A 19242-nucleotide genomic window follows, 5' to 3' on the forward strand; every position below is an offset into this window, starting at 1 on the left:
GTGGACAAAAGAATTTATAGAAATTCATAAGCCATGATTGCTCCTCCCCCCTTTTGGTTTAGATCTGGATGAATGAATGTTCTGGACGTGGAGCCAGGAGAGCTGGGACTTTGTGTCTTCAGGAAACTCACTTCATCCCTCTCTGGGTCACAGTTTCCACTTCTCTGTAAGCTGAGGCTGTGTGGTGAGTTGATCTCCAAGGTCTCTGCCAGCCCAAACACTGTAATTCAAATACCATCCCTTTTCCAACTCTCTTATTGACCCAAAATGTCAATGTCATTCTTCCTCCTCATATATCATATCCTAATCGTAGGATCATAGGGTTTTTCTTTTTTAAAAAGAACACTTTTATTGATACATTTTGTCTTTATATCACAGTCATTTCTGGGAGTAAACCCTTCACACACACAGACTAACCTTCCATTGTGACAAAGAAAAACAAAATTATCTGATACAGTGACTGCATCAAACAATGGATACAGTTTTCTCTTCTAATATTCCCCCACCCCCATTGCTATGAGAGAGAAGGTAGAAGCATAGGGCTTTTAAAGGTGAAAGGACCTTGGACATCATCTAGTCCAAACCCTCTCATTTTGTGGATGAGAAAATCAAAGCTTGGGAAAATAAAACAAGTAAAAACTTAACAAAGGTCCCCTAGGTAGCAACTGTGTGCAGAATAGAATGAAGCCAGGCACTCGGATTTCAAACCCCATGTGTGTTCTCTCTCCATTACATAGTAATGGCAAGTCTGCCTACATTGACTGACCCCACCTTCTACTGGACCTCTCTCCAGCTTTCACCATTATGGACCAGCCCTTCCTTCTGGATATTGCCCTCTTTGGTGACTTCAGTGACACTGTTCTCACCTGGATTAATGTCCTTCTCTTGCCCCCAAGTGGGTCAATCCCCAATGGCCAAGCTTCTGGTCTTTTTCATCTCTCAATTTCTACTAGTGGTCTTTTCTACTCCCATATGTTCAGTGACCATTTCCACAAAGATGATTATATAAATATATATATGTATACATACATATATTTGTATACATATATATATACACATACATATATAGGAGATATTTTAGGGAGGCAGATACACCTAACACATATATTCCTACATATATGTATATTATATCACTCTCTCCCTAATATATCTATCTCTCTACACATATATGTATATATACATGCATGTATGTATATATGTATGTGTGTATATGTGTACATATACACAAAGAGTCAGGGCAACTAGGTGTCTCAGTGGATAGAGCACCAGACCCGGAGTCAGGAAGATCTGGGATCAAATCTGGTCTCAGACACTTCTTACCCACATAACCTTGGGCAAGTCATTTAACCCCAGTTGCCTAGCCCTTGCTGCTTTTCTGTCTTAGAACTGGTACTAAAACAGAAGGTAAGGGTGGTTGTGTTTTTTTTTTAATAAAAAGGATATAGACACACACACATACACACATACACCCACACACATATCCCTTAATGTCTCTAAATTTGACCCTTTAAACTACTTATTGGTAATCTCCACTTGATAGTCCAATCAATATCTCAAATAAGCTTGTTCAAAACAGAAGTGATTGTCTTTCTCTGCTCTAAACTTGCCCTTTTCTGTTGAGCGTACTACCATCTTCCCAGTCAGCCTGGCTCATGACCTCAGTATTATCCTTGACTTCTCACTCTCACTCATCCCACTTATCCAATCTATTGTCAAACACTGCATTTCAGCCTTCCCATCTCTCATGTATGTGCCCTTTCCCCACTCACAAAATCCCCTCTTGCCTGAACTAATAGTTTCTCTTTTATTCTTTTTAAAGTTCATTTTATTTTATTTTTCCTACTTAAATACCACATAAAACAGGCATTTCCATATGTATATTAGAGTGGAAAAAGAGGATAGTACATTGAACCAAGGATCTTTCATGTCCATTTGTTTTAATTTGTAAATATGTCTATCATAAATGTGACACCTAATTTTCAAGGCTGTCCTGCTTGTCTGTGATTCTTTCTAGTTTTCTTTTTGTTCTCTTTGGTGTTTTAAAAACATGCTTAATTGATCTTCTTTTCTTTCATTTCTTTTTCAGGTCACCCTATCCCTACTCCTTTCTGCAACTTACTCATCCTACCCTTTAAACTGGAAAAACAAAACCAAAACCAAAATCCTTTACAACAAATATGCATAGTCAAACAAGACAAGTTTCTACTTGGTTGTATCTGAAAATCTATGTCTTATTCTGCATCTTTAGAGGTGAGTAACAGATCTCACCAATACTCTTGAGTCAGGTTAGTTACAATGGTCTACTTTCTTTTTTTTAAACCCTTATTTTCCATCTTGGAATCAATATTATATGTTAGTTCCAAAACAGAAGACTAGTAAAGGGGTAGATTAAGTGACTTGTACAGAGTCACACAGCTAGGAATTGTCTGAGGCCAGATTTGAATCCTCCTGACTCTAAATTTGGTGCTCTATCCCCTGGACCACCTGGCTTCCCCCTTGAGTCTTCTTGCATTTTCCTTCCCTCCCTATACTCTACACACTAGCTAAACTCACTCACTTGCTCCTCCCCAAGTACTGCAATCTCTTCCCCATCTCTATATCTGCACAGATTGTCCCTTGTGCCTGGAGTATTTCCCCTCTCTACCTCCCACCATCTCCATGGTTTTCTGGCTTCCTTCAAAATTCATTACAAATGCTGCCTTCTTTGAAAGGCTTTTCCTGACTTCCCCAGATAATGGGACCTTCCTTCACAGATTATCTTCCATCTCTTCTGTGTGCTTCTTGTTTGTACCTTATTATTGTCATGTTGTCTCTCCCATTGGAACAAGAGCTCCTTGAAGGCAAGGACTTTTGCCTTTCTCAGCATCCCTAGTGTTCAGTCCAGTGCCCAGCACATAGTAAGAGAGCTTTATGGAGTTCATCTCCAAAGTATCCATCCTTTTCTTTCCGTGCTGAAACTCCTAGGGTCACCACCTTAGTCCAAGCCCTCCTCCCCTCTACAGCCAAAGTTGGCCAAATGCTTTACATACATAATCTTCCCTGAGCCTCACAACCACCCTGTGAGGCAGGTCCTAGATGTTACCTTTCCCATTTTATAGATGAGGAAATTGAAGGTAAGAGGTAAGAGAGGTTACGTGCCTTGCCTATGGTCTCACAATTAATGTCAGAGGCAGGATTTAAACCAAAGGTCTCCTGACTTCAATGCAGTTAATCGGTTAATAAATATGTATTGTCCTTCTCATGTGTCAGGCAATGTCCTGAATGCTGGGGATGCAAAGAAAGGCAAACACCCAGTTCCTGCCCTCTAGGAACTCATATTCTAATTGGGGAGATAACATGTCCCCAGATAATTGTACATACAAGATATATACAGTAAACATGGAATGTGATCTTAGAAGAAAGGAACTGTAGAATACACAGCTTCTATATTTTAACAGCCTCCAAATTGGTCTCTCTGCTTCCAGGCTCTTCCCTCTTCCATCTATCTTTCTCAAAGCTGCCAATATTATCTTCCTATAGCAAGATCTGACCTTGAGCCAAGAATGGGGGAAAGCCCACAGACTTGGGAGTCAGAAGACCAAGGTTCAAATCTTGCTTCTGATGCCATCTTGGGTGGCCTTAAAGTCTGGACCACAGTTTTTTCATCTATAAAATGGGATTGGATTTAATTGCCCCTTTCTTCTTTGAAGACACTATACCACTCACTTGATCAAGAAACTTCAGGGACAGGGGCAGCTAGGTGTCTTGGAGGATAGAGAGCCAGGTTTACAAGTAGGAGATTTCTGGGTTCAAATGTGATCTCAGATACTTCCTAGCTGTGTGACCCTGGGCAAGTCATTTAATCCCCATTGCCTAGTCCTCAGTGCTCTTCTGCCTTGGAACCAATACACAGTATTGATTCTAAGAGGAAAGGTAAGAGTTAAGCAAAGAAAAGAAACTTCATTTTGTTCCTGTTGTTTCTAGGGGGGAAAAAACAGAAATAAACCTTTCAGGTTGGTGCTTAAGACCCATCTCCATTCTAGGTCTTACCTTTCCAGCTTTATTTCACAGTATTCACCTTCCCATACACACAAACTTACTAGCTAGTCCTTGAATTCAACCTTCCATCCTCTAACTCCATGCACTGGCACAGGCTGTCTTCCATGTCCTCCCTTTTCATCTCTGTCTTTCAGAATCCTTAGCTCATTCCAGTGACCTCCACCAAACTTCTGCTGTTTTTTCCAAATGCTAACAATTCTCTCCCTCTTCCAATGACCTGATATTTACTCAGTTGTCCTGGAGGCTTCTCTCAGTAAAATGTAACTGTTTTGAGGGCAGGGGATATTTTGTTTTTATCATTTCATCCATTTCATTTAGTACCTTGCCCATCATAAGTCCGTAAAGCCCCCTAAAAATCTTTCAATTAACACTTGCTTTGTAGGGTAGTTGTTGAATGTTAGCACATCTGCTAATCTGTATCATGAGTATTTAAACATCTGTCTAGTCTATCATCCTTTTACTGAGGAGACCAAAGCCTGGAGGTAAAAAGTAATTTGCCCAGGAGCACACACTACAGCTGGAAAGTGGCAGAGGCAGAAGTCACTCAGAGGTCTTCTGACTTCCAAGTTCTGGGCTCTATTGGAGATAAAAGGCTAGTTTTTCCCAGTAGCATTTTGCTTCTGCCAAAAGGAGGTAAGTGGATGTATCCCCACTTCCTTGACATTGACTCATGGTCATGAGCAGCAAAACCAGCCGCCTCCACCAGCAGGGACACATAGATTTAACCCATCATCTCTCTGTAAATGACTCATAGGATCTCTATATCCATCTCTTGGCTCTCTGCTGAGCTTCAGCATGTTACCATTTGTCTAGAGGATGTTTCAAACTGGATGTCCTAAAGACATCTCTAACTCAGTATTTCTCAAAGTGAACTTACTATCTTTCCCCCTTAAATCCTGACCTGTTCTGAACTTCTGTTTCTCTTAAAAGCATTCTAATATGCCAGATTCATAACAGTGGCATCATCCTAAACCTCACTCTCACCCCAACAGTATATCCAATCATTTGCAAAATCTTGTCATTCTACCTCCACAATATCTCTCTCTTCTGACCCTTTCTGGATTTCCACAGCTACTACCTTAGTTCTGGCCTTCATCAGCTCTAACTTACATTATTGCAACAGCTTCCTAATTGGTCTCCCCACCTTTATACTCCAGTCAATCTTCCAGTTGAAGTAGGTTTTTTTTTTTTTAGCACAGATCTACAAGACTCTCCTACTCAAGTAATTCTGTAAAAATTAAAATTAATCTCAAATAATAAAAATATTCTATTTTAAGAGATTTATTAATGATCATTTGTAAAGGAATAAAAAGGCAGTGGCTCCCTAATTGCCTCAAGGACAAGGTGTCAACTCTGTTTAGTTTTTAAAGCCCTACACAACCCTGACTCAACCTACCTTCTCTCCAGTCAAACTGGGGATCCAGTCAAACTGGCCTTTTTTCTGTTCTTCCCACATCATGCTACATCTCTTTGCTTTTGCTCTGGCTATTAACCTCAAATTCCTCATCTCTACCTTAGAGTCTCCTCTTTCTTCAAGATACAGCTCAAGTACCATCTTTATCCTGATCCCTCTCATCGGCCAGTGCCATGCCTATTAAACTACTTTGTTTTCTGTTTTTTTAAGCCTGACCTTCTGTCTTAGAATCACTATTTTCTCCCCTCTGCCTATGGGTTGAAACTTTCTTAACCAACATAAAAAGATATACAGAGTAAATAAGTGAATAAATACAAAGTTAAAAATAAGGTGGCTAGGTGGCTCAGTGGATGGAGAGCCTGGTTCAGAGATCTAAGGTCTTGGGTTCAAATTTGACCTCAGACACTTCCTAGCTATGTGATCCTGGGCAAGTTACTTGGCCTCCACTGTCTAGCCTTCTTCTGCCACTTCACCACTCTTCTGCCATGGAACCAATTCATAGTATTGAGTCTAAGACAGAAGGTAAGGGTTAAAAAAAAAAGAATCACTACTATGTGTTGACTCTAAGGCAGATGAGTGGTGGTAAAGGGCCACACAATGGAGGTTAAGTAACTTGCCCAAGATGACATAGCTAGGAAGTGTCTGAGGTCACATTTGAACCCAGGACCTTTTGTCTCTGAACCAGGCTCTCCATCCATTGAACCACCTTATTTTTAACTTTGTGTTTATTCACTTATTTACTCTGTATGTCCTTTTATGTTGGTTAAGAAAGCTTCAACCCATAGGCAGAGGGGAGAAAATAGGTCAAAGGATAGGCATGGAATACAAGCCCTTCAACAAAGTTTCTAAGGCAGTCTACGCCCCTAAGGGGTTGCACGGACTGTAGGACCCAGACAGAAGCTATCTGAAGCCAAAGAAAACCTGGAGTAGGAAGACGTCTAAAAATAGAAAGGAAAAACGGAGAGAAGAAAGTGTTTATGGATCTTTTGCTGGTTGTGGCTTCAGGGGCGGCTGTTTTTCCTTGCCGGGATGGAAAGGGGCAGGACAAGTCAGAGAACAGGCCAACAAGCCGCCTCTTCTCGCCGCCCAGCCCCAGCACAAATGTGCCCATTCCACAGAGGCCCTTCCCTAAAGGGAGACGGCAGCCTTGAAGGCAAAGCCAGCCGGACGGAGGCTGTGGAAGCCGCCTCTCTGGAGACCTTCGGGCAGAGACTGTCCGCTCGGCTTTTGGGGCGGATGTTCCGGCCGTAGTTTGTGCGGCCCCGTGGTTCTAGGCGGTGGCGCTGGCTCCTGTTGCATCGGTTCTCCAGGGACTCCCTGACCTTCTGCGGTGCCCTCCTTGAAGACTCTCGGAGGGGACACCATCCTGCGACAGGCAGCGAAAGGAAACGGAAGGTGCATTTGCGGAGGCAGCTGGGAGAGGGGCTGCCACATGACGCTAGGAGGAAGTCCAGCCGGCGAGCGGAGAGGGAAGGGGGCCCTTCCGGCGACCTGGCATTTATATTCTCCCAGGGGCAAGCCGAAAGGGAATGGTCCCTATTCTAGCCAGCAGTGGGCAAGGAGGCGACGGGATGTTCATACCCAGTGAGAGAACATCCTGCTGGGAATATCAGCCACGGTGTTTGACAGCAGGAAAAAGACCAAAAATATCAAAATACTCCAAGTGGCGTTGCTTGTGGCAACAAAAAGTAGAAACAACTTTTGGGGAAAGCCTAAAGAATTAAAGTATGAAATGTAAGGAGCGGTACTACATGGTAAGGAGCCATAAAAATGAAAAATCAGAGAAACATAGGCTTGCCCTGAAGCCGGGGAAGGAAGTGGAGCCAAAAGAACAGTATACAAGAGGACTGCCACAACGTAAGTAAAGTCGACCTAAGAGAGGCAACAAAATTCTGCTTAAATAGAGTTCAGCATTCAAACCACGTTATCCCAATTAAAAGTCAAAGGTCCATTTTGTTAATAAGCAAAGGACTATTTCAGGGTAGTTGGGGTGTTGGTTGGTTTGTGTCTGTTGTATCAAAGCAAAATGTATCCAGCTTTTTATTTTTTTAAACCCATCCCTTCTATCTTAGCATCAATACTGTGTATTGGTTCCAAGGCAGAAGAATGGTAAGGGCTAGGCAAAGGAGGTCAAGTGACTTGCCCAGGGTCACACAGCTGGGAAGTGTCTGAGGTCAGATTTGAATCCAGGACCTCCCATCTCTAGGCCTGACTCTCAATCCACTGAGCCACCCAGCTACCCCCATACCCAGTTTTTAAAAGAAGTATACTAGCGCAATGGTGAAGTTATAATGACTAAGGCTGCCCCACCACTGCTTTGCAAAGATGGGTGGTCTTGGGGTTGGAACATTGCTTATGTCAGACTTTTTCAATGTGTAGTTTTGCTAAAATTTCATTTTTTTTCTCTTTCTTATTCTTTTTTATAAGGGATAGCAGTCTGGGAGGGGAGGGGAGAAGAAAACACTGGGGAATGTGGGTGATATAAAAACAAGATAGCAATAAACATAAATCTAAAAAATATTACCATCAAAAAAAAAAAAGATGGTTCAAAGATATACATCTGAAATAGGCTCCTGGAAAAGACAAGTCAAGAATTTTTACAGATTCAAACAGAAAGCCTACAGGAAGTTATGGTTTAGGGCCTAAGGAGATGGAAGGGAGCTTGAACATCATCTAGTTTTCATTCCCTTATTTTACAGGAGCAGAAACTGTGATCCAGAAAGATTAAGTGTCTTGTCCACTATCACACAGATAATATAATACATCAGGAGCTCTAGATGCCATCTCCAAGATCAATTCTCTTGTTTACAAGATGATCTCCATTTCCTAATAGGCCAAGACAGATTATAAATTTTCTTCTATTTGTGGAACTTTTTAAAAATCAAAGTGTTTTACACTATACAGACTACTTGGCCCAAGATGGTTGCTGGAGTCCAAGTAGAAGAAGAGCTCTCAAGTCGGTACTTCTTAAATGTAAAACTCACAACTCGGGGAAAAAGACCAAGATCGAGAAGTAAGAAAAACCACAGTAGAACTCTTTATTACCCCGACATTTCATCACAGGCTTTGGAATTTAAGAGCCATTAAAATATAGACCCCCTTCCCAACACTGGGCACAACAAAGAGTAATCATATCGTTGATCTTCTGGACAGACTCACAATGGTAGTATTTTTTTTAACCAAACTAAGGTCTCTGTAAGATTGTCATATCCTACTGTTCTCCAACCAAGAAGATACAGGTCTGTTTAGGCATATGGGCATCGGTGACATTTATTCCTTTTTTTATAACAGTTGGTTTTCCTTATGATTAAACCAGCTTGTCAAAACCCCCATTAAGCATCACTGACCCCAAAAGGGTTCAGATTTTCTTGTCGGGGGGGGAGGGGGGGCATAAATATCTTTCTGCTTCTCTCCTTGAAGGGGATGGAATGTTTTCAAGATGAACACATGGACTCCCACTGCCGGAATATTCGGAACACTTTCCTTGATTTCTCAGAGAGATTCTATGGGATAAAAAGACAAATACTAGAGGTTAGTTCCTTCCATAGGACAAAGAATGATACAATCAGTGAATTTCTTCTATATAAATAAGTTATACTGTGCCCAAGACTGAGTGAGGTAAATAATTATATTCAATATCTGGTTAATTGTTGGGGTTTAAAAGTAGAAGGGAGGATGGGGAGGGTGGAGAATGCCAGGTGGGAATTGGAAGGCCTGGGCCGCTGAACCCTACTGCGATCCCACTGAAACTGAGGCTACTCGCCTTCTCGGTGAATCGTGCTCATCTATGTCTATGTGTGCCTTTTCTGTCAGCTGCAGAGAGGACTCCAGTTGTGACAGATGAACAGTGACCAAGTCCTCCTTGAGGACAAGGACATGGGATTATTATAAAGTGGGTGACCAGGGTTAGTGCTATATAATCTGTCGCCAGGGAGTAAAGTGAATGGGCCTTTGGTAGTCAAACCTGTGGCTGTGTCCTTACCAGCATCAGGTTTTGACCATCAGAGTTCATAATAGGAAGAATCTCATTGTCCCTGGGTCGCATCAACAAAATAGTGTGGAATTTCCAGAAACAGTGTTAGAGGGAGACAAAACAATGCCACTAAAAATTACTCTGACAGTGAATCATTAGACTTGGCTTTTTCTGCACTTGAGAATCACATTTGAGACTTGAGAAGGGCCTCAAAAGTCATCTAGTCCAAAACCTACCTGAAAGAAAGCCCTCTCCAACATTTCCAACAAATGGTCATCCAGAAAAATTAAGAAAAACACCCGGGGCAACTAGGTGGTTTGGTGGACAGAGTACCAGGCCTGGAGTTGAGAGGTCCTGGGTTCAAATGTGACCTCAGATACTTCCTAGCTGTGTGACCCTGGTCAAGTCACTTAACCCTGATTGCCTAGCCCTTATTGCTCTTTGGTCTTTGATCTGATTCTAAGACAGAAGGTAAGGGTTTAAAATAAACAAACCACTTATATTCCACATGGTGGTGTCTTCAGGAAGAGTATAAGCCGTGTGCAGTATCTGACAAGCTACAGACCCTGGAGATGAACTTAAATCAATGTATAAAATAAGACTTTAGGCTATCCATAATAATGAGTCCAATAGATGCTTGCCTGAAAGACAGTCACCACAGTACTAGAAACCAGCTGCTACTAAGAACACAGACTAAAACTATGGAATGCAGGGGGACAGACTGTGTGATGGACAATGGAACTGGAGAAAGAACACGTGTGTCCAAATCCTGGCTCTGCCACTTGCCACCTGTGTTACCACAGGCTGGCAACTAACCTCTTTAGGCTTCATTTTCTTCATCTGTAAAATGAATCTCTAGATCCTTCCCAACTCTAAATCTTACAATCCTCTAAAAATAAAATGTCAGTCTTATTACAGGAGAGAAGGTGGCCAACCATTCTGTCAGCCTTCTCCAGCCCTGGGGACCAGGGAGACCCGACCTCTGCGGGGGCAGGCCCTGTGGTGAGAGGACTGAGCCCTTCTAAGGCAGTCCATTCCTCTCCTGATCAGTTCCCACTGTTGGGACATTTTCCACATCTACAATTTAAGCCTACTTTTCTGCAATTGACACTCATGGCAAGTCCAGTTCCAACCACAAAATTATTTTCTTCTCTACTATGTAGGGTAACAAAAGGGTTGCTTTAATAAGAATTTCCAATAGAATCCTTCACTGAAAAAGCACATGAGGGCATCTAAATAGCTCCATGGATAGAGAGCCAGGCCTAGAGACAGGAGATCTTGGGTTCAAATTTGACTTCAGATATTACCTAGCTGTGTGACCCTGGACAAGTTGCTTCACCCCAGCCTAGCCCTTACTGCTCTTCTGCTTTGGAAGTGATGCTTAGTATCAATTCTAAAATAAAGAAGGTAGGGGCTTAAAAAACAAGAAGAAAATGCAAATGGTTTTTCTTGGTGATAAGAAAATAGACAATGGTATGAAGGAAGAATACTTAGCTTTATTTCTGACTTGACAAGTGGAACAAATATTTAAGACCTTTAAAGTAAGAGTAGGCAGATGGCTATATTTTTGTTAAAAAAAAATTTTTTTTTTCCGGAGAAAAGCCAAATAATTCAGTTTCAATCTAAAGGAACATAAAATTCTGGTTTGGAGTGTTGTGACGATTTTGTTTCCTTATAACACTTCCTGGAAATATTACCTGCTTATGCTATTTTGCCCTTTTTTCAGAGACAGATTTTTGTAAGAAGGTGAGGAACTATTTGCTTCAGGCTTTATATAATCTACTTTGTTGAAAATTGATGAATGAGCTGGAACTAGGAGAAACCAGGACTCCTAATTGCCATTATTCTAAATTCTCAATTTTTATGTACAAAAAGTGTATGCATTTTGACCCGTCCAAGTTTTGATGGATTTGCACTCAATTATTCACACTTGTTTCCTGGGGATAAGAGTACAATCTGTGACCACAGAACAGGGAGAAGGGAACTGTCCCATATGAGGAATGAACTCATGACCTTGATATCATAGCACAGGGCTCAAAACAACGAAGTTGATCTGCCAGGGTCTCAATTGCAAGTGATGACAGCACATAATGGAAGGAGCAGCTGTTCTGCAACACGGGGCCAGAGCAGCTGGATGCTCATCTGTTTCTGTACTTCTTTTCGAACCCCTAGCAATTCCAGTTGGGAACTCAGAGAATTAACTGGAGGCAGATGACTGACTGACCCCTCAGTAGATGACAGAGATTCGGTCAGTTTCCCCTCTCTCTGGGATGAAACTAGACACGGAGCGGCTCGGCTGGAGAAAGCTCCAGGCCCACAGGGGCTATTTATAGGCCCCGGCTCTGCCATCCTCATCCCATATATGCACATGCACACACAGAGAAGAACCCCGTTTCTCACCGTTGAGTCTGAATCGCCTGGGAGGTTAGACTGTTGGTGGGTCAGGAGGATGTGGAGCACTGCCTTCCAGCCTGGCTCTGTTGGTCTGCAAGTGTCTAACTCATTCTCCTTCTCCTCTTTGGCTTCTTTCACCTGTGTGCTATTGACCCAGGGGCACCAGTCTCGGTGCTGGGAAATAGGGTCAAAAACGCTTTTGACAGATGTGTCCTAGCAGAGGAGGCAGAAAAAAAGAAATGGTATCAGAGACAGAGTGCTGCATCAATGAAAGAAGCATTACTAAAGTTGCAACAGAGGGTGGCAGCTGTCCATACTCAAACCCCAAGTCACCTATCTGCCTCAGTGGAGTTTTCCCCTTTGTTTCCTCACGTTTTGCCAGGACCTCCTTTCTCATCTTCCCTACCCTCTCACTCTTTACACAGATATCAACCAGGTCTATTTATCACTTAGCCGTTTCTTTCCTCTCCTTTCAACTTACTTATGTTTGACACACATGGCCAAAATATTTGATGCCTCCCTTCCAACTGAGCTTTAAAATTAGTTCCTTCCTTGAAACTTTCTCCAGAATCCATCCTAACTTACTATTTTACTTATTTATATTGTTTATGTTCAGTCCCCAAGTCCAGTGATGAACCTACTGAACTGCTAGAAGAACAGAGGCGTGCCCGCTTGGCTCGCCGGTGAGGACTAGATGGAACTTCCAACCCAGTGCTATCTCCTTGCCCCATACTGCGGGTCACTGGGCGGCTTCTGGTGGTGGGGCTAGCAGCCTCTGGCTCCGGACGATCAATAGGACTAGAGCAGTCCCAACTCCGTGTTCTGGATATGACAAGACCTGGACTCTTTTCAGACTAAAAGGAGGACAGGAAGAAAACATTTTCAAACACAACAAAGCAGGCAAGGGTTCTTGTTTTTTAAAAATGCATATACTTGGTAACTCTTTTAATATAATTGGCTTCCTTTATAATATTGTGTATTTTCCATTTTATGCTTTTAAAAACATTATCCTGAAAAGGGACCCTTTGGCTTCACCAGACTGCCTGAGAGATTCACGACCCAAAAAAGAATCAGATTCCCTGCTGTAGCAGATGGTTCATCTGCCCAAAAGAAAGGGGCCAGGGTCCTTACTACTTAGATAACATTCCTTCTCTTTTTACCTTCTGGAATTTCTTTCAGCAATATGTCAGAACAACTGGGTTTTTCAAAGAACATTAGATTTACAAAACAAAATGATCAATTTGGCCTCTTTGAAGCAATGATAGATAAGAATCCCAAATGGTATTCTGAGGTGAAGCCCACCCATTTCAGGAGACCCAAAAACTCTCTGATATCAATAAGACTGAATTCTTTGACCCATTCCTTAACATCAGGGCAAACAAATCAATAAAAGTTCATACTTGTTCAGAGCTTGGGGAAAATGTGGCATCCTGGCTGCGTGTCATCATTCTCCTCGGAGACACTAAAGCCAAAGGAAAGCGTTCCGATCGCCCATCAGGGACAGCAATGGGGGTGCTCATCAGGCCAAAGGTAACATCCAGATCAACCAAGGCAGACTCAATCTGCTGGAAGCCCCAGAGTCCCACTTTTCTCAAACAGTGTGAACATGCAATTAGAGAAAGTTGCACAGACTCCACAGAAGAACTGAACATAGGAAATAAAAAGAAAATTATATTAAATCCACTAATGGGGGGGGGGGAATCTAATTAAAAAAATTATACCAAAACCCAATTAAAATGTCTAGAATGCTTGAGATTTGCATTTTCTTTGTTCACTTTGCAGAGGTCTCAGAAAGGATAATCCTTACTATGCCTAACCTCAAGACCTTAAGATCATACGTTTTCATTAGTAATATCCAGAGATATCTGGGTAGTCTTTATAGCTGATGTAAGGATTCCTACCACCTAAAAGGTACAGCTTTAAGAAAAAAAGATATGATAAGGTACAGGAAAAATATGAGGAATATTCTGAAGGAAAAGAAGAATCTAGGATTATTCTGAGAGTATGCACAGAAGAGTTGGTGCTATTGACGGGGTAAGGATTCTACAGAGTGCTGAGCACAAAAGAAATTAACTATTTGGAAATGAGGGCCCCTCAAAATTTTGCCAGATGGGGGTGAGGGGGCAGCTGGGTAGCTCAGTGGATTGAGAGCCAGGCCTAGAGACCGGAGGTCCTAGGTTCAAATCTGGCCTCAGACACTTTCCAGCTGTGTGACCCTGGGCAAGTCACTTGACCTCCTTTGCCTAGCCCTTACCATTCTTCTGCCTTGGAACCAATACACAGTATTAATTCCAAGACGGAAGGTAAGAGTTTAAAAAAAAAAAAAACAAACATTTGCCAGATGACACAAGGGATCTCTGAAACAAGTTTGGGAAATAAGACTGTATTCTATTTTCAAGGAGATCTTCCAATTTACATATTCCTCCAGCCCCTCATAAAACCTTTATCTTTCATATTAAAAGCATTCCTTAAAACCTTGGAGTCAAAAGACAATATGTTTTAAATAAGTAAAAACTGGATCTGACAATCTCCCTATCTCTGAGGGAGTTTGTGCCAAGCTGAGCAGCTGGAACGGAAACATCAACCCAGGAGCCCAGAGCACTCCAGCTGGTGTTTTCTATGGTCATTTTATCAATTAAATTGACTTTGTTCCTTACTAAGATTAGACAAGGGACTCCAATGAACGTTGCATTTGTGGGCACATAAATTCCCAGCTGGCTACTATGTCTGCAACAGACAGAAGCTGTAAGATTAAAGTGTACAAGCTGGACCTTGGGCTCCTCATTCTGGTCTTGCTCTTTAATTTTGCTCTTCTACTTAGGCTCTCCATGCTTCAATTTTTAGATTGATAGCATGTTCTTTCTTTTGTTCACAAGCAGAACTACAGAATTAACCTTAGGATCTCAAGTGTGGTGTTTGGTACTAGACATATTATTCTGAAATGGAAGTTAGGTGCTATATTAGGTAAAGAGTACAGAACTTGCAGTCAGGAAAAACAGAGTTCAAAACCTGCTGCAAACACTAGCTGGGCCACCCTAGGCAATTCACTTAAGCCTCTATCAACTACAGTTTCCTCATCTGTAAAATGGGAATAATGAACCTATCTCAATAGGGTTGTTATGAGAACAACCCTACTGCTTTTAGAGCTTTTTGCAAACCCTAAAGGGCTATATAAACACCACCTATTTTTCTTATCTTATACATTAAAGAAATATGATCTATTTGTTGAGTCAAATTGAACTTGGTCCTAAACTGCTTTTCCATCTGTTTCTGATTTTTCCCTCTGATGCTACCTGAACAATCCCAAATATAGCATTCACTGAATTTATCTCAGTGAAGCATTTTCTGAGAGTATAAAACTCAGAGCAATTTACAAAAAAATGTTACTAGGCTACTTGAAATCTTTTCTGTCCCCATAATCTGGGGCAGCCTCTCTCCTGTGTTGCTTTCTTTGGGCTTTTGTGGCATTGATCACTTCTTACATTACAAGATAATTAGGTTCATGTTGTCTCCCATCCTGGCTGTGGCTCCTTTAGTACAGGAGGCATGGCTTTTTTCTCTCTGTATTCCCCACAGTACACAGTGTAGCATGCCTTATAGCTCCTAATGACTCAAGAGATACTTCACCAATTCACCCTGTAGTCAGTCTGTATTGTTTTGTTCAATAATCAGAGATTATTCTAGAAAAATGTTCTAAGAAATACAGCCTTGTGAGTGTAGAGTAGATCACCTAAGAGACTTAGTGAGCTCCCCACCATTGAAAATATTCAGGCTGAGGCAGGATGACCACTAGCTGGGGATGTCTTGAAGAGGTGTATCCACTGGGTAAGCAGCTAGATTAGATGGCCTCTATGGCCCCTTCTAACTCCAGTTTTCTTCTAACAAGGAATATCACTCTCCCCAGATTATTGACTTTCAAAATGAGGAATGTGTGTTTGTGTGTTATGACTCCCGACCCCAGTTAGAGCTGACCCACTAACCTACAAGACCAGCCACAGAGCGCCAGAATACAGGCAGTGACATGGATTTGGATGTCTGAGCCTGATTTGGCTGGAGCTTTCTCTCCATCAGTTCCTTTCTCCCCATCAGTTCCTTTTTCTCCATCAGTTCCTTTTTCCCCATCAGTTCGGTGCTCAAGCTCATCTTCAATCAGGTGTAAAAGAAGGCTGACCTTGTCCTCAGACAGACACTAAGGAAACAAAGAAAAAGAAAAGCAAACTGAGGCTAAGGTAATCTGCAAGGAGATAGTCTTTCAAGTTGCTTGTGGCATTACTGATGAACAACATGATAGCATAATTACAATGAGCAAAATTGGCCCCAGAAAAGAGCTGAAAAAAATGTACCAAATTTCCTTCCTTTCAAGTGGGGGACTATGAGGGTAACTCTGCATATATAGTCTGATACCATTTATATGTAGTTAGTTTGGTTGAACTTCTCTTTTTAAAATCTCTGTTACAAGGGATGGTTTATAAATAGGGAAACATTAAAAAATTAAAATTATATAAAAACAAAAGATAATATCAATAATCAATGATTGAAAACAATATCTTCTCCCTCCAATATTTATAATTTTCATCACTAACTATAGACTTTTCTCTGAAACCTATAAAACTTCAATGTCAAATATCAATAATCAGGAATATCCTAGAACAGGCACCGGGTTTGGTTTTTGCCATAAGAACAAACTGTTATATGCTAAATTGTTATGAATAATAAAGAACATCTCCCCTGCTAGGGACAGGACATTCCTAATCCATATCAACTGCAGAGGTTAACAGTTTGGTGTGTCAGGGTAGGCTGATCAGGAGTTACTCACACAGCATCACCAGAATGATCAGCAGGAATAGAAGTACACGGCCACAAAATGGCCCCCGCTACTAAAAGGGGCCAAAATATTTCCAGCTTTCCTTTAGAGAAGTAGGAAATGGATTATTCTAAACCACTTCATTATCTTATATGTCAAGTGAGTTAGACAGGCAAAGTGGTATAGAGGACAACACACTAGATTTCAACATAGAAGACCTTTCAAGTCTTGGCTCAGACTAGAAAGTCTCCCCCCCACCCCCAATCTCAGTTTCTTCATCTGTAAAATGGGGAAAGTAATACTCTGCACTACCTAGCTCACAGGCTTATAAGGAAAGAACTTGCATAGTCCTATAGAACAAGATGTTAACGAGGCCAAGTAGTTTTAGTTTGAAATCAAGAAATGACAAAATTATTTTATGAAATATATACTGATGGTTCAAAACTGGGACTAATGTATTAAATGTCTGAATAGCCTATTGCAGATTCCATTTGAAAAACCAGCTTCTTGACTGACCACAAAGAGGTGGGTTGGCCTTTTCTGTGACAACATGAAATGTCTCCTCTTCTTTTTTTTTTAAACCCATATCTTCTGTCTTGGAGTCAATACTGTGTATTGGCTCCAAGGCAGAAGAGTGGTAAGGGCTAGGCAATGGGGGTCAAGTGACTTGCCCAGGGTCACACAGCTGGGAAGTGGCTGAGGCCAGATTTGAACCTAGGACCTCCCGTCTCTAGGCCTGGTTCTCAATCCACTGAGCTACCCAGCTGTCCCCTCCTCTTCTGCTTAAAGAACTCTGGTTCCCAAAATGACCAGCTCCTGAGGTCTGATGCTGAAGCATGCTACCTACCTCCTGACAGAGTCCACGCATTCAGGGTGCAGACTGAGAAGCATTTTTTTGGACTTGATCACTGGGAGAATTTGTCTGACTAGACCATGCATATTTGCTACAAGAGTTTTCTTTTTCTTTTTCTTTTCCAGTGGTGCAGTAGAGGAGAGAGAGGAGGGAAATGGTGGTGAAGGGAGGGAAAATAGATATTTGTTCATTGAAATACATTAAATAAAATAAAAAAAGAAAACCCAAAGCAATATGTATTCTATACCGAAGACTGACAACTGGATCCAATGTGTGATAGGATAGGCAAGGAAAATTTACCATATTTTTCAAGTCATCAGGTCTCAGTGAAGGCAGCTGGAGGTCCAGGCGACAGAGACTTTGAAAACGATCTATGAAGTCATTAAGAAGGGCAACAGGCTCATCCACTAGTAAAACTCCAAAGCGATCTATGGGAGGAAAACATTTGAAGTGCCCCATTTGGCTTTTCCTGTATTTATGATTTTTCCTTCCTCACTCTTTCCTCCACCCCCAAAGTTTCTTTATCCCTTTATGTCCGAGGTCTTCAGTGGAACTATTTCTCTTTTGATCCCTCTCATTAACCTGAGACACACTTTACAAGTCAGATAAGTGGAAAAAGATTAATAATAAAAGCTAACATTTATATAGTGCCTATTATATGCTAGGTACTGTGCTAAGCACTTTACAAACATTATCCCATTTGATCCTATCAACAACCCTGGGAGGTAAGTGCTGTTATTTCCATTTTACAGTTGAAGAAATTCAGGCACACAGAGGTTAAATGACTAGTCCAGGGTCACCCGGCTAGTACCAGAAGTTGGCTTTAATCTCCGCAGGCCCAGTGTTCTAATCACTTGTACTGCCTAGCTATGTGCTTCCACAACCAACAAGGCTGTACTTCCTCAGATCTTGCCTGGAGATGATTTTGTTTGCTTGGGCAGATGAATCTTTTCAATATTGACACTTAATAGGTTATTTCCTGGGCAGCAGTCAAAGTAAAAGTGAATGAGCCCAAACAGTGTCTATTTTATCACTGGAGTTCCACCTGTTTAATACCATGGGCAATTTCATGGCCTCCAGAGGTTACATTTTCAAGGAATGGAAAAATCAGTGAAGAAAGCCTGGCTGAGAGAGCTGTTAAAATCACTTAATTCATCAACAGCTGCTCCATTCAGTGTCTAAATGAGGTTTTCAGGACATCTAAAATTTACACCAAATCTTCATAACTAGCACATTCTTGAGCCCTGCATGTACTTTTTTTCACGTGACATCTGGAACACAACTGGACTGGTGGGAGGTAAGAAAGGAAGGAAACAGTTTAAATGGCCAAAATGAGAATAATAATGAAAACTGAATGGAGATAATCCACAGGTCAATATGTGAAAAACACCTGTGTTTGCATTACTATGTAGAGACATGTTCCTGACTGGGAAACTAGACTAACAAATAGTACCAACAGGCAATGACTGGAGATGGAACCAAAGAGACTAAACCCTCTGCCAGCTGGCTTGCAACTTCTTCACCACAGAACTGCACTCATCCCAGCTCCTCGCTGTGGGTGTGCTTCCCCAAGGCTTTTTCTGGGTCCTCTTCTCCATTTTTTTCTACACTTTCACTCAGGTACCTTATTGACATCTATGAATTCATCTCTGTAGTTAACTCCCACATTTCTATATCCCAGTCTGCTTTCTCTCCTAAACTTATCCCTTATCACTGTAAACCTCAAAATTTCTTAGACTTATAAATGTTGGAAATTTCACCATTGG

General features: G+C 41.6%; 1 protein-coding gene and 1 long non-coding RNA gene across 2 annotated transcripts in view; one reads left to right on the forward strand and one right to left on the reverse strand.

Annotated features, from left to right (window-relative positions):
- Positions 1 to 6697: 6697 nt before the first annotated feature.
- Positions 6698 to 13572, forward strand: LOC130454591 (uncharacterized). Its single transcript, XR_008912300.1, has 3 exons — positions 6698 to 7309; positions 8152 to 8983; positions 12436 to 13572. It is a non-coding gene; the product is annotated as an uncharacterized LOC130454591 (long non-coding RNA).
- ZC3HC1 (zinc finger C3HC-type containing 1) overlaps positions 8467 to 19242 on the reverse strand; it is a 28019-nt gene continuing 17243 nt past the window's right edge. The window contains exons 5-10 of the mRNA XM_007504305.3: positions 17777 to 17904; positions 15800 to 16008; positions 13220 to 13463; positions 12461 to 12673; positions 11826 to 12032; positions 8467 to 8955 (exon numbers count right to left, since the gene is read on the reverse strand). Coding sequence (XP_007504367.1) covers positions 8887 to 8955; positions 11826 to 12032; positions 12461 to 12673; positions 13220 to 13463; positions 15800 to 16008; positions 17777 to 17904 — 1070 coding nt within the window. The 3' untranslated portion in view covers positions 8467 to 8886. The remainder of the gene's footprint in view (positions 8956 to 11825; positions 12033 to 12460; positions 12674 to 13219; positions 13464 to 15799; positions 16009 to 17776; positions 17905 to 19242) is intronic.

This window comes from Monodelphis domestica, chromosome 5, assembly GCF_027887165.1.
Source record: "Monodelphis domestica isolate mMonDom1 chromosome 5, mMonDom1.pri, whole genome shotgun sequence".
NCBI classification, from domain to species: Eukaryota; Metazoa; Chordata; class Mammalia; order Didelphimorphia; family Didelphidae; genus Monodelphis; species Monodelphis domestica.